Source organism: Haplochromis burtoni, unplaced genomic scaffold, assembly GCF_018398535.1.
Source record: "Haplochromis burtoni strain Fernald_Lab_line unplaced genomic scaffold, NCSU_Asbu1 Contig_57, whole genome shotgun sequence".
Taxonomy (NCBI): Eukaryota; Metazoa; Chordata; class Actinopteri; order Cichliformes; family Cichlidae; genus Haplochromis; species Haplochromis burtoni.
The window spans coordinates 1615430-1631414 of record NW_024582418.1 but is presented as its reverse complement, the minus strand read 5'-3'; the positions used below and the strand labels follow the sequence as shown (position 1 = coordinate 1631414).

Here is a 15985-nt window from a genome sequence, read left to right as displayed (position 1 = left end):
TTTTTTTTTTTCCACATTCTGTCTCTCACAGTTGAAGTGTACCTCTGGTGCAAATTACTGACCTCTGTCATCATTTTAGGTGGGGGAACTTGCACAATCGGTTCAGTATTAACATTCAGTAGCAACATCACAGACATCATTTATTATGTGTTGTGAATCCAACTTTGTTTTCTTTCACATGTTATAACTCAAGAAGACACTCTCAGTCTGGAGTCTAAAACCTTGTTGGTGCCCACCACAACACATCAATAATGCCTAAAACAAGCAAAATCCTGATGCGTTATCAGGTGGTTGAGTCTTACCAGGGAAATAGCAAAAGTTGTAAACCTGAACCATAAAGTCCGGCTCAGACTTTTTGCGCAGATTGTACACACAAACATAACATGCTTAGATTTAGCGTGTCTGTAAATCTGAGAGTCTACTTACTTATATGACTACAACTTGTAAATTGCATAGGTTGCCTGTCCTGAAGCACACCCTGTGTTATTGCTTTTATCCAAATTTGTCTTACATGTTTTTTTAAAGATCAATTTTGTGGCTTTTTGCCTTTTTTAACAGTTGAGCGGTGAAGAATAGACATGAAGGAGATGGAGAGAGCAGGGGAAGGGCAAAGAGCTGACGGTTAACATTAAACCTGGGCTGCTGCATTTCAGCATATGGGCACCTGCTCAACCAGTGAGCTAAAATGATTGCCCTTTTTTTTGGTTACACTAATGGGATCATAAACCTCATATTGTGTTCAATAAGTGAGACCATAAACTCTTTAGGAAAGTGGCAGTGATTTGACAAAAATAAACTGCTCCATGTACCTGTAGCTGCAAGTTATTTTAAAGTAGAGTACCCCTCCAAGTCAGAGTTCACAACAACTAAGTGTTTGTTTGTTTTTTGCTTACTTTCAGAAATGCCTCCTCTCCAACTAAGGGGTTAAATTAAGTTCTCAAAAACTTAATAAAGACTAAAAGTGGTACTCACTCCCAAGGTTGCTAGTCCTTGGAGAAATTTCAGCTGTAGAGAAGCAGTTTAAATATAGAATAACACTCAATTGTAAGATAACACTCACTTTTTCAGAACCTGTATCTATTCGTTTTGATAATCTGGTAGTGGGGAGTATAATGTGTCTGAGGGATGTTACCCTGGTGGACTAGCAGCAAAAGACTATGTTGAAGCTTTAAGTTTGACATTAGTGTGTCAGTTTGGTAAATTCTCCCATTAAATATATTATGCCCCTTCACATGTGGCTTGGTTTTCTATTCAGATTAAATGTGTGCCTCAGTTCTTCAAACTACATGACAGCATCAGAGTTTGATGACTACAGATGTATAAAGCACCCTAGGACACTAAACTTTAAATGAAGCATACATGCATACATGCATACATGCATACATGCATACATACATGCATACATACATACATGCATACATGCATACATACTTTTCACATCAATCAAATTTAATCATATGCTTTACAATAGGACTCTTTGTTTACTTTTTTTTTTTGTTTACTTTTGCAGTAAAATATATTTTGTGTCTACATACAGATTGATTGTCTTTTCTTGTAGTAATGGTTGCCCATTCCTCTACAGGGAAGAAAAAAAAGTAGCCAAATTCCCCAAAAATGCTAAACTGTGGATTTTACTTCACTACTCGTGGATCAAAACCCTCATCAGAAACACATGTCACTATTTAACAAACTAACTGCTGCAGAAAGGAGATGATTTTATTAGGAGAGATAAATAACTGGGCAGCAGCATCATTAAAAACTCATCAGTCAGGAGTGAGCCAAAGAGATGTGACCATTGTTCCCATTAATGAGGGTTTACAACAATAATTACAGCAAAATGAAACACTTTCTGAATGTTTTTACTCTCAGGCTTTTAAAGTTCAGCTAACACACAAACTTCAACACAGGTGGTGTCCATCCAGAAATGTTTGATAAAAACTTATCAAGTTTGACGCACTGACTGTTTTTGAGATTTTCCTTTTTGGTGATACTTTGACATTAAAATGACTATAAAACTGAACTGAATTCACACAAACTGCAGATAAACTGATTAAGTGTCCCCTACTACCAAAGCCATGAAGCCATTTCAAAATAAAAGCCCGTCTCTCTCAGCAAAAGTAAGTAAACAAACCTGCCTGCCATTACAGCTGGAGGGCTGAACAAAGTCAATGAGAACATCTGCATATGAACTCAAAGCCATTACCTCCATTTAACATTGACTCAGTGAGGAATGATGGATCGCCAGATGCTATTTTCATTAGATAAAGGATTTTGCTTTGTATTTCCACGTTTAAATGCAGTTTTTGTCCTGTTGACAAAAAAAATAAATAAATAAATTCTCTGTCCATCTTCACATTAATCACCATCTGAGCTTTCTTGTCTGTAACTCAGCACAGAGAGAACATGCAAACACAAAGGACATGTTTAGTGGCATGCTCCCATTAATAATCTGTAGTAATCTGACTTTCTGTCCTGATATCCTGTATTTGCATAAGACTTCAGTGAAACTGTAGCTTCATGTTAAACACAGAATGTTGAAAAACATCCTATAAAAGTACAAATCCAGTAAAATAAATAAATAACACTCAGACGGGACTTTCTTTTTTAAAATTTAGCAAACATGTTTCTGTATAACTCAAGAATTCACATGGTAATTTTGAAAAAAAAAATCCAATAACATAAAATCATCAAGTGTTTATAGTTCATACCTAAAAGCTGAAAGAATGGCTTCACTGTGGGGTTGGGAGATTGACCTACTTTTGAAGCTAATCTCAAGTGGACATTGGAGGAACTGCAGGGTTTGACACTTCACCGTTTCCTTTTTTTCTTGCCATGGATGTTGATGGTTGGATGTGCCCATATTTCCCATTTGATCAGTCACTAGGTTTAGAATTTTGATGCACATCTGTTAATGTCTTCACTACGTTTATCAGACAAATGTATACTGCAGCCTGAAAACCATAATAGTACAGTCTTTATTCATTTCTGCCCAAGTGCAACATGGTACATTTAACTCACTGATTTGTCAATGAAAAAGAGATCCAATGTATTGTTACATCTGATTAAGAGAATCATCAAGTGGATTTATTATTTTGTTGTTTGTGTGTTGCTCAGAGTTAACGAACATTGTGAAAAACATGTAATACCATTGTCCGCTCCTCTTCACTTTCTCTGCAGGAGAAAAACTCTCCCTGAATACTATCCAGGTGATGTTGAACTTCGTCAAGGACAACCCGCAGCTCCTCAAAGAATTGAATTTGGACATGGAATCAGACGTAGATTTGGAGGAGTTCAAAACCATATTGAACAGACTCCCTGGTCAGTGATGAGGAGATTTTCTAGATTTTATATGCATCTAGCTTTTCTTGAATCTTCTATGCAAGAAAAACCCATCCCCTGTAGGAATAATTAACATTTTTATGTATTTTAAATGTTGAATTTAAATGTCTTTTTTTTTCTTTCTTTTTTTTAATGCAGCAACATACCACAACAACAGTCAAGGCGCTTTATTTTGTAAGGTAGACTGATAATACATACAGAGAAAATAATCATATGACCCCCTATGAGCAAGAACTTTGGCAACAATGGGAAGGAAAAGCTCCCTTTTAACAGGAAGAAACCTTCAGCAGAACCAGGCTCAGGGAGGAGCGGCCATCTGCCGCGACCGGTTGGGGTGAAAAGCTATGAGCATCGTTTTTGTTTTGTTAATTTAAGATTTTCTCTGTACAGAAAAATCTGATTAAGGAAAAGGCAACTAGCAGAAACAATGTAGCAAATGGTCTGCTTATGTTTGTTTATTTATTTTGTTGTATGTCTGTGTGCGTCTCTCCTGTTTTGACCTTATGGGTCTGTGTGTGTGTCTGCAGAGCACGTGAAACAACATTTGTTGAGCAAGACCAGCTTGGATCTTCCCTACACCTCAAATGTTCATTCTGATGTTCCACAAAGACAGGATATCCTACAGCCCCCCATGCCATTAGTGCAAGGGCCCAAAGGAGGTAAAATCTGAACTAAAGCATATTTTTAAAAGGGTTATATGCTAAAACAAAAAGAAACAAAAAAAAATAAAAGAAAATAGGTGAGGAAAATTTCTACTTATTTTATCTGTGTTCCAGCCTCAGTAACTTTGACACAGTAACATCTGCTGAAATTTTTACACCTCTGATGAAATGTCACAAGCGTTAGCTTTATTTTGATACCAATATTGTTTGCACAGACTTTGTAATTGCAGAGAAATACCCCATTCATTTTTGACATGTCATTTTTGCCACTGTCAGCTATCGTTATCCTTTAAAAGGGACTGTTCATGGCATTGGGGAAAGTTTCTTTAAAGTGGATGCAACTTTGCATCCATCTAATGCTTAGTGAATAAACTCATACAAAATGAGAATGTAATCAAACTATTTATCAGCAGGAAAAAATAATTATTTTTTATGAAAGCCCAACATGAGCTGGTATAAATGTTTTCTGTTTAGTTAGCCAGCTCTAATCTCATCAGCTGTCATCTAAAGTAATTTATTTTTAATATGTAAATTAATTACAATTGTTGGAGGATGCAATTAGATGTTAAATGACCTCAAAAAAAATTAAGGGCATATGACATTGGTAAGATTCAAAAACTAAATTTTCCAAATAAAAACACAAAGTAGATCAGTATTAACCGCAGCCTAAGAGCCTCCTTATGGACCAGAGTGCCTGGGTGAATCAGCGGCCCAGACAGAGTGTTCCTCTGAGAGAGAGAGAGAATTTGCTCATGGTGGCTAAATGAAACCAGATCCGAGCTCACGCAGCTCAATGTAGCCAGCCAACAGATTCCCAAAATAATATGCAAAAGCTGTCACCTGCTCACAGGGCTGTTTGCTTGGTCACGTTAGACAAAATTACATGATGTCTTTGCTATGATACTCAGTAAGATTACCAATACACTGCCTCTTTTGCTTTTTGGGTCCTTATAATAAATACAAGTAAATAAAATATTTATTTACTTTGTTTTTATTATTTATTTATTCATTCATTTTTTTAGGGCCTTGTAACTAAAGTAACTAAAGTAAATAGTTTCTTTAGTAAAGTAATGGTGCATTGGTACATATTTTTAAGCAGTTTATATGTGACAGAAGTATTCATGTACTTTATATCTCACAAACTGACAAATGCCAATAATATATTAAAAGTTAAAACTCCCAGTACCATTAGAAATGAGTAGACTCACTCTGTAAACAGAACTGAAAGCAAACTAAATTTAGGACAAACATGTGAAGCTAATGGAAAATGCTAGACTATTAAAACTCCTGTTGTTGGCTTGATGGTTGTTTGCTGTCTTGGTTTATTTATCAGATAAAAAAAAAAAACTACCAGGCTGAATTTCATCAGACCTAGTGGAGAGGAAAAGCATGGGCAATAAAGACAAAAAAAAATAAAATAAAATAAAAAATTGCAGGGCATGGTGCTCTCAATGGTGCTTCGGAACCCAAGCCGATCTAAACTTAATGTCAAATGGATTAGCCAGGGTTGGTATTCCCAAACATCCTAAGACCCCAAAAGTTCACCAAGGACTTATAGGACTTGCAGACTTATAGAAACAGATTTGATTACAGTGTTCATAGGACATTCAGTGCAGAGGCTTTTCACCAGTATAAAATGACCACCATTTGTTGCTGATCTTTTTGCATCTGTCCATCCCCGCCTCTGTCCTTCTCTCTTCTATATGCACTCTAGCTTTCTCTGAGATAAACGCAATGTTTCAGATTACATGTGGTAAGTCAGGCGTAGCAACAAATACCTTTGAAAACAATATTGAGAAGCTAAATTAGAATAGAGACTAGAATATAATAGAATAGCCCTTTATTGTCATTGTACACTTCAACAAAGTCCATTCTGAAAACCACTTGCCTTTTACGGATGCTGATTTTTGAAACATTGAAATATTACATTGCAATCAGCCAGTGATGTATAAGTGATAAGAACAGGAGCAGATGAGACAGACAACAGAAAATATCTGAGTCCTTCTCACCCTCTCACTTCGTCTGCCACTTGAGAAGAGACCAGGTAAGTAAGGGGAAACCACACCCATTGAAACATTTACCAGAAATTAATATCACCATGGTAACAAATGTGAGACAAAGAAATAATCCAAAGGAACTACATCCGCAAAACTCAAAAATACACATTTTGGTCCCTACATCAGGAAAATGGAGTGTAAATCACAGAAAATGTAATTTACTGCCTTCCCTGTCACTTCAGAGAAAATACATTTAGGGATACTTGGGTGGCAAGATGTTCTACTTATCATGTAATGCTGTCAAAGTGACTTCAAAATATAATTAGTAATGGCTGTGTGGTGAAGAGTTAGTGTGCAAAAATCAATACCTCATAAGTAAAATTCCTTCCAATAAATCTGACACTTTTTAAATTAATAATTCGACAACCCAGACCGTCTTCAGCTTCTTTATCGATCAGTCTGCTAAAGTCTGACACCATTATGCTGTCGGTTTCAATCCTCCTGACTGCCCAAACTTTATTTTTGTTTGTTCTAAATGTAGAATGTTGCTCAAACGATGAGACGACGCTGGTGAAACGACTGTTCACTGGTTACAACAAAGTGGTTCGTCCTGTTAACCACTTCAGTGAAGCTGTAGTGGTTACTGTGGGATTACAGTTAATACAGCTTATAAGTGTGGTAAGTCTGTAACTCTTTGTCTGCATTTTACATGAAGAAAGATATGACCAGCTGTCACCACTGTGTTGTTTCTTGACTTTGACCTTTTGACTGTAATTGCAGTTTCTCTAAAAGGACAAACAATCAATCAACAATTGTTGGCTTAAATTTCAAATACTAACCAATATAATGAAATTACAATAACCAAAGATTTTTGATTATGGAGGAGCTGGCCTTAAGGTGTTCAATGAAAAGGACTATGGTGACAGGGAATGATTTGTTCACAAAGGTAAATGCACCTTCATAGTCTTAGGCTGAAATTGGACAAACTGGAAAGTGTTACAGATGATGACTGTCTAAATCAGACAGGGAAAAATGCTGCAAGACACAGTAACTGAAATGAACCCAGAAATTACTTGTTGTTGATGTTAGGACTAAAAACTGGGCAAAGGCACTGAATCACAGACATTGTTGCACTTTTGAGTCACTATGGTTAGACCACTTAGGGGAAAAAAAGAAAGAAAAAAAAATCAAGCAGTGGTCTGTCTTTATTTATTATTTATTTTCTCAAAGAGAAGAACTTTACGCACGGAAAAGGAAATATGCTTAGACGATACTGGTTCTCTTTGGATCTGCCTTCATATATGAACAAACATTTTCTGTGGTGAAGTTCAAGCTAATCCAGATCCTCTCGTGGTCATGATCACATGCCTGCTGTCCTTCATATTACAACCTCAAACGTTGGAGTTGACTGCAGTGCACGTGTTCAAGCCCAAACAGACCAGATTTCTCTCAATGAACAGGGGGAAAAAAAGGAAAAAAAAAAACCTTAAAACTGCAGATTAGATCATAAAACTGAAAGTAAAATAGCATTAGCACAGAGTTAGATTAAAATTTGTTTTGGGTAATGTTGAATCAATAATGATAAACTAAGTGCCTTTATTATCCCTGTTTTACATTTTCATTGCCTTATTGTGGGATCTACACTTAACAGTAACATTTATAAAGAGATCAAAATAATATTGAGCAGAACTGAGTTGAGCTTATTGCTGCATTGCCCCACAACTTTCTCAGCTTATCATGTGGCCCCAAAAAGTAATTAATGCAAACATATGTAACTCCTGCCAAATAAGTGCACAAAATTGACAGAGGTTAAAGGAACACTGTCTTTGACTGAAAAATAAAGTATTTAGAGAGGAGTCATGTGTCAATATGATCCCAAGCTTTTCTTTTTTGACTGTATTCAACAGCAAAGCAAAATAATAAAAAGGACCATACATAATTAAATCTCAGTCAGTGCCACAGAGATAATACCATTATTCTGGAAAGAAATTATTATACCAAATGTTATGAACTGGATAAGACAAACAAAAGAACATACGTAATGAAGTCTTTAAAAGATGAGGACTTCCATGTGCTGATTTGGAGGACCAGTTATGTTTTTGTAGTGCCCTGTATAAAACTGGAACTCCAAAGAGTGGACATTTTCCATTATATAAAATTAGAATAATTCATATCAAGTCATGCAGCAATATCACTTTGGTTGGTACTGAACACACCAAATCTGTTCTGAAAACCTAGATAACACATGAAGAAACCAAGAAACCAAGAGAGTCAAATAACACATATGATAAGAGATATCACGCCACAAGCAGTTACTTAATCTGCCACATACATACCCAAATCTCATTTATACCAGGAGATGACAAGCCAACCAAACAACCAAGGTGTTTTGGGGGTGTAGACACCCTGTTAAGACCAAGACTTGAACTCAGACATGTTCCACAGACATCCTGTTAATCTTTTAAGCCCCAAGCCTAACTGATCTCCTGCCTTTTGACCCCCGTATCAGGGGGTGTTGGGGCTAAAGAGGTTAATGAGAATACAATGCAAAAACGTGACAAGCTGCCATCTAAGGGTTACACCCCAGCATAGCACCAAACTGGTACTTGACTATTCCAGCTATGGCTGAATTTAAGACACAAGAACCAGGATAACAACAAACATATAGGATGGCACAGCAGCCTCAAAGAAGCAATACAGGTATAAATAAAACAAAATGAGCAACTGTCATTGTGTGTGGCTCTCCTTCTATGCTTATTAAGTCCATGAAGATGACTAGGTTTGACAGTCTCTGGGACAGTCCCTTCATCCATTTTATTCCTCTTAAGAGATGGAAAAAGTCTTCTCGTTTCTTCTTCTCACTTCAGTTTTACTCCAAGCAGTTTATAGTGGACAACAAATTAGTATTACCAGTGCTGACAAAAAAGATGAAAAGTTAATAACGTCAAGAGGGTACTGCTTTGTATGCCAAACCAAAATAAAATAATCATAAAAATGTTTGTATCTCGTGTTAACTAAAAAATGTAAAATACAAAAACATGAGAAAGTGTTTGTTAAAATTTTAGTTAATTTAAATCCATTTTAGCCTGAAACATGAATGCTAGTTCACAGTTGGCTAATTTCCCTGTTAACCACAAAACCAAGGAAAAAAATTTTTTTCAAGACATGAGCAATGCCAATTCCCAACCTGTTAAACCCCAACGCCCCCAAAGCCGGGGGCAGGAGGGGGAACATCTGGTTTCATGGACCGTTTCTCAATATACATACTTGTGTGTACCTGCGTTCACGTGGACTTGTGATATGTCATCAGTCGCAGACCAAATATGCTTCCAAATCAAAGTACGCATCAAGTATGCTCAGAATTCCTGGATGTGTTCTCGCTCCTTCCATTTTATCAAGCATCGGTGGTGGCTTGGGTGAACTTGGTACAGCCAAATATCCCAGAATGTATTTTGTCCAAAACTCAAACGCGGCAATGGTGGAGGAGGGGAGCTAAACTTTTAAGATATTTCCAGGTGAGAATGTACCTGTGTAAACTTCAAATATCTGCTCGATTTATAAAGACATCGCATATTTGCAAAATTGCTCTGACATTTTCGGAGACATCTGTTACCCCACCAGCTCAATACCTCAGCGGTCCTCAAACCCAGGGCCACAGACCGGTACCGGTCCGTGAGTTGTTTGGTACCAGGCCACGAGAGTTGAGGCTCGGGTGTGAAATTTATGGTTTTCAGGGATTTTATTATTTTTCAATTGTTATTTTTCTATGGTTTTTATCTTTAACTCTGTTTCCCTGGGTCTTTTCCCATGTGTTATGACTAAATTTTCCTTTTTTTGGTACCGGTATTGGTTTTATTTTGTTGTATTTACAGCGACACCTTAGAGGACGGTCTGTGAAAATATTATTACTGGGCCGTGGCGCGAAAAAGGGTGGGGACCGCTGCAATAGTGACAGGGTGGTCAAGGCTCACTGGAACCGGCGAGAACAGCGGACTCCCGGTACATCGTTTTTAACCCCCCAGCGGTTAACTACACTTCTGATAGATAACTAAAATATGGGGTGATGCCAGCAAGAAATTAAACAAGAAAAAAGATGTTACCATCATTTTGTTTTGTTTTTACTTTTTACTTTTTAATACAGGTCATGTAAACATGTATGTGGGGTAGACATCACAAAATAAATTGTCATAAAAATGTTTTCACCTGTTCTTGACCTTTTTGTCTTTTCCCAGGATGAAGTTAACCAAATTGTGACCAGTAATGTCCGTCTCCGACAGGTAAGTCTGTGTGTCTACAACTGGCCATGCATTATAACTTTAAGTGGGACTACACACCATTTGAAGGTTGGCCTAATGCTATGGACATCAGTGAAAGTTACAAGTTACCAGAAAATCACAAGCTTCGCAGCTTTTGATGAATATGATGCAAAGCAATGAAGAAAATAAGTCATAAAAAATAAATTAAAATATAATGTAATTGATTTCCTCCCAGCATTCCACTATGTCCCACACAAGCACTGTGTTTGTCCCACAGTTACTTTACTGGGATCTGGTCATCCCATTTAATCCTCTAATCGGCATCACATAGCTAAATACAACCTTAGAAGTGAAATAATGATCTAAAATTTTTACTCACTTTACAGCAATGGGTAGACGTTAACTTACGGTGGAATCCTGAAGACTATGGAGGAATCAGAAAGATCAGAGTTCCTTCATCTGACATATGGAAACCTGACCTTGTGTTATACAACAAGTAATTTTCATTTCTCTTTGTGTTAAAAAAAGCAAACAAACCTATATTTGGTGGTGGTGGTGGGGGGGATTAATGACTTGCTGCTCCACTTACATGCTTGGTTTTCCTTTGCCTCTGTCCTCTACCCTCCTTTTTATCTGCAGTGCTGATGGTGATTTTGCCATCATCCATGAAACTAAAGTCCTGCTAGAGCACACTGGCAAGATCATATGGAACCCTCCAGCCATCTTTAAGAGTTACTGCGAGATTGTTGTCCTTCACTTCCCATTTGACCTACAGAACTGTACTATGAAATTGGGAACCTGGACATACGATGGCCTGCTGGTCGTAATCAACCCGGTGAGCGTAAATGCTTTTTTTTAATCTGGGAATTTAGACTGTGTGCAAAACAGCTGAACGTGGGGACGCTAAAATGTTTGTGAACCACTGTCTTTTAGGAGAGTGATCGACCTGACCTCAGTAACTTCATGGAGTCAGGTGAATGGGTGCTAAAGGACTACAGAGGGTGGAAGCACTGGGTGTACTACACTTGCTGTCCTGACACACCATACCTGGACATTACCTACCATTTCCTGATGCTGCGGCTGCCTCTCTATTTTATCGTTAACGTCATAATTCCCTGCATGCTGTTCTCTTTTCTCACGGGATTGGTCTTCTACCTGCCTACTGACTCTGGTATGTTCATTCTGCAAGCTTGATAGGTAACAGAAAACAATTGTCAGTGATTATTTTTTTCACATTATTTTGAACGTAGAGGTGATTCACTTTCTCTGCAGGTGAAAAGATGACTCTCTCCATCTCTGTCCTGCTGTCTCTGACTGTCTTCTTGCTGGTTATTGTGGAGCTGATCCCCTCCACTTCGAGTGCTGTTCCCCTCATAGGGAAATACATGCTCTTCACAATGGTAATGGTCATTGCCTCCATCATCATCACTGTTATCGTCATCAACACACATCATCGCTCACCAAGTACGCACACCATGCCAGGGTGGATCCGTAAGGTTTGTATGGGGGTATTTTTTCTCTCTCCACTTGTAATAAATGGGAAATATTGTTGCTGTTTTATAAGACTAGTAATATCATAATTTTATCTCCCTGCATCTCAGGTCTTCATTGAAACCATTCCCAACATGATGTTCTTCTCAACAATGAAGCGTCCCAGTCAGGAGATCCGGCAGAAGAGGCTGTTCCCTACTGACATGGACATTTCCGACATCTCAGGTGAGGCTAAACTGCATGCAACTCCCATTACCATTATTGCATGCTAGTGAACAGTTTTAGTTTAAGTCTGTCCTAAAATTGTTGACCTTCCTCTCTCCTCTGTAGGTAATCCTACCCCGACGGCTGTCACCTATCAGTCCCCCATTGTTAAAAACCCTGATGTTCGTAGCGCAATCGAGGGGGTGAAGTACATCGCAGAGACTATGAAGTCAGATGAAGAATTTAACAATGTAAGAGAAAATCTGCATGAATTATTGATAGTGTATCAATCCATAAAATTTCTTAGAAGTTCAGAGCCTTGCATTCAACTCCCCAGCCATTCTTGTGCTTCTCTAAAACTTAAAAGAATCTACAAGTGTAGGCACAGTAATCAAAACTTTTTACATTTCTGCTCTGAATCTGGATCTAAATGAAATGGCCAAAAAGACAATGGTTTAATGGTTTAATGGTTTAATTAATTAAATGGAAGGTTAGAATGACAGTAAGTGTGCCAAACAGTGTGGCCCCAGGAAGTCACCCCATCTGGGGAAACTCCGTCTAATCCACAGTTCTCCAAAAAACAACTACTTGTTATTTCATATTAATAAAACTAATATAATGTTTTGAATGTATAAGCTTACTGGCTTCTACATTCTAGATTAATCATTTCTACACCGAAGAGAATGACAGGAGTCTTTCTTATCTTCTGCCAATAAATGTAGTCCACAAAATCATATCTGACAGATAACTGGGCAACATTAGGTAATCTGATTTTCCACATCTTTTAGTAATGTTATTGATTCAATTGAAAAGCTTATCTCTTTTTGTGTCCTAGCAACTGATCAGTAAATTCCAAATATGTGAATGCTCAAAGTTAAAGTTTCTTCCATACCGTCTTATTGCAGGCAGCAGAGGAGTGGAAGTTCGTTGCCATGGTTTTGGATCACATCCTGCTCTGTGTGTTCATGGCTGTGTGCATCATCGGGACTCTTGCCGTCTTTGCTGGGAGACTCATTGAGCTCAACACACTGTAGAGGCCTTCATGATGGAGGAGAATGCATTTATCCCACTGTCCCTCACGCACAGATATGCAGTCAAAGGTCGAGCTAATTTCAAAATTCTGTTCAGGGCCTTTAATTGTGTTGACTTTGAATGTGCAGATATTTTTTACTTTTATTGAGGAGTCTGCAGTAAAAAATCCAGGCATCTCACAGGTATGATGATACACAAATATCTTGATGGGTTATACTGGGTCACACAAAGCTGTTCTTGTTATTAACAATCCAGCATTTTTCTATTGTTTCTCTTGTATTTCTACAGTTGGTGATTGCTGCCCTCACAATTGCGCAGACTGTTATTTTACATGTAAAATCACGAACAGTAGTTGTTACGTTGTCATATTTGGCAGCTTGATTTAAGGTTTGTGTGATTGGTTTTCTTAAATGTTATTGTCAGATGTTGTCTTGGATTATTTTCCCCTTGGAACTTTTATTGATTGGTTTTGCCAGACGTTCAGTTTGACAATATCTTAAGGGTTTTTTTCTACTATACTCACAAGATAATAGCAAGGTTTTATCAAGTAAATTTTTCCAAAATATGTTAAAGTCAAGCAGATCTTTAGTTACCCTATAGCAAGTAAAAGTGGTTCAAATAATTAAGATTGGTTAGTCAGCTTTGATTCCATTAAGTGAAAAACAATGGAAATACCACAGCTGCAGTATTGGCCAATGTGCTTTAACAAGCTAAAGACAGCTTGATGTATGTATGCAGCTGCGACAGACCATTTATTTTAGTATAATGATATGGTTCAGTCCTGCTGTCTGTGTTAATCATTTGTTTGTTTGTTTTTGTTTTAATTTGTAGTTTTCTAGATGTGGAATAAAGTGAAAAATAACATTTTGTTTTAGTGTTATGAAGTTCAGATTACACTGACAAATCACTGGATGTTTTCATTTCTTGTCTTGTTCAAGAATCCAGTTTAATTTGTTTTTGTGTTGTTTTCTTACTTGGAAGAAAGGTATATGGTGGTCACAAAAGGACAGCCAGGGTCAACAATAGTCAGTGTGTCATTACACCACCACCAGATATTACCTGAACTGCTGATTTAAGGCAGGATGTTGTTTTTGTCAAATTCTGACCATATTGTCTTAATTTGCAGGAGAAAGCGAGACTTATTTGACCACCCAATATTTTTCCAGTCATCCATTGTCTGATTTTGATGAGCATGTGTGAACTGTAGCCCCAGTTTCCTGTTCTGAGCTGGCAGGAGTGGCACCTGGTGGGTTTGCTGCTGTAGCCCATCTGGTTCAAGGTTCCATGTGTTTTGCATTCAAAGATGCTCTTCTACATTCGTTAGTTGTAACGACTCATTATTTGACTAGATATTTTCTCATTTTCTGACTATTCTCTGTAATCCCCAAAAATGATTATGGAGGATAATCCCAATAGATCAGCATTTACAACAGCACCAACAATTACACCACCTTCAAAGTCACTTAAATCACCTGCCTTCCCCAGTCTGGTGGTTGGTTTGAACTTCTGCAGGTCATCATTGCCATGTGCACCTGATTAAATGGAAAAACAATGTTCAGTTGCTGCCATGTGACTGGCTGATTACACGTGTTAATTACACGCATTAACACGCACTTGAACAGGTGTGCCTGGCAGTGAGTGAAAGATGGTCAAAGTAAATTTGGTTGTTCATAAAACCCATTTAGAGTGCACAACCTGTGACAGAATAATTAATAAGTCCACTAAAAATCACAAGTGGTGTCTGACAGTGAACTGAAAAGTTATTTACGGTAATCTAAGAGAAGGATCATAATATTTAGGATCAAAACAATTAACAAAACACAACCACGGCAGTCCTTTGTTGTTGAAAAACTCTTTATTGGGCGTTCCAAGTGCAAATTTAATGACAAAAAGCATGGGTAGAAATCCCATTTGATAAATTTAGGAAGGCAAAAACAAAACTACAAACGGAAAAGAAACAAGTATTACACATCAGGATGCGAGACACCATGTTGAGGATCTGGGACATTCTTTAAATATTTAACAGGCAGCCTCATATTTTGAAGTTATACACATATTTCACCAGCATGTAAAAATACCAAAAACGGTTTGTTGATATTGGAAGCATTAAGCTAACCACAAGTCAGTAAGATGCTGCAGCTACCAGTTTTTTCCCCAACTTTGTAAAACAATCAGATGAAGGGAAATAACGGGATTAAAAAAAAAATTTAAAAATTCAAGTGATACTCTACGTGTCATGACAGGAGACTTGAAATTCACAAAGTGTTCTCTCCTTAACATTTGACCAAGGTTTAGCCAAAAATATTCTTGCCTCTGGATTCTTTGGGCTGTCCCAATCCTACCAGCCAACTTTTGGCAAAACTATTTTCCCCACGTCATCAGGGTGTGTCTCTGGGACCCAACCTGTGCAACACAGGTGATGCAGGACATTTACATTTGCATAGACACTCACCATTTCTCCTGGTTCCACCTAATAACACAACAAGCCAAAAGAAGAATTAATTCCCATCCCTTAAGCTATACAGCTAGGACTTAGAATAATGGCACCAGGTACCTACTGTGAACATTTAGAATGAACGTAAACACCGAGACGTAAACTCTTTCAATATTTTATGATCTAATGTTTACCGAAACAGAATCAAGGAATACACTTAAATAGCTGTGAACACAATGGCAATAAAAGGTTAAGTGAGTACATTTTAAAAAAAATGTCTGATTTACTAATAAAAACACTGTATAGCCAAATAAATAAAATAAAAATATAACTCAGTGCAAATGACGACGTGAAGTAGAGACGAAGCAAAGCAATGGATTTGGCAAATTATAATCCTAACTGAGTAAAACCATTGGCAATGAAAACATACAGATAAACTGGCAGCTTAAGCTCAAAGTCGTTTGTTTCTTCTGCTTGCTATACAGAAGTTTATTCAGCAATTTTTTCATTGTTATCAGCTAATAAATATTAATGTTATAACTAAGCTAATAACAGTTTTTGACAGGCAAT

General features: G+C 37.4%; 1 protein-coding gene across 1 annotated transcript in view; it reads left to right on the top strand.

The window, feature by feature from the left end:
- LOC102291824 (acetylcholine receptor subunit alpha) overlaps positions 1-15892 on the top strand; it is a 21149-nt gene extending 5257 nt beyond the window's left edge. Inside the window, exons 2-12 of the mRNA XM_005922470.2 lie at positions 3178-3318; positions 3867-3998; positions 6540-6676; positions 10231-10275; positions 10641-10750; positions 10894-11089; positions 11188-11425; positions 11527-11750; positions 11856-11970; positions 12076-12200; positions 12855-15892. Of these exons, the coding sequence (XP_005922532.1) occupies positions 3178-3318; positions 3867-3998; positions 6540-6676; positions 10231-10275; positions 10641-10750; positions 10894-11089; positions 11188-11425; positions 11527-11750; positions 11856-11970; positions 12076-12200; positions 12855-12983 (1592 nt within the window). The 3' untranslated portion in view covers positions 12984-15892. The remainder of the gene's footprint in view (positions 1-3177; positions 3319-3866; positions 3999-6539; positions 6677-10230; positions 10276-10640; positions 10751-10893; positions 11090-11187; positions 11426-11526; positions 11751-11855; positions 11971-12075; positions 12201-12854) is intronic.
- Positions 15893-15985: the final 93 nt, after the last annotated feature.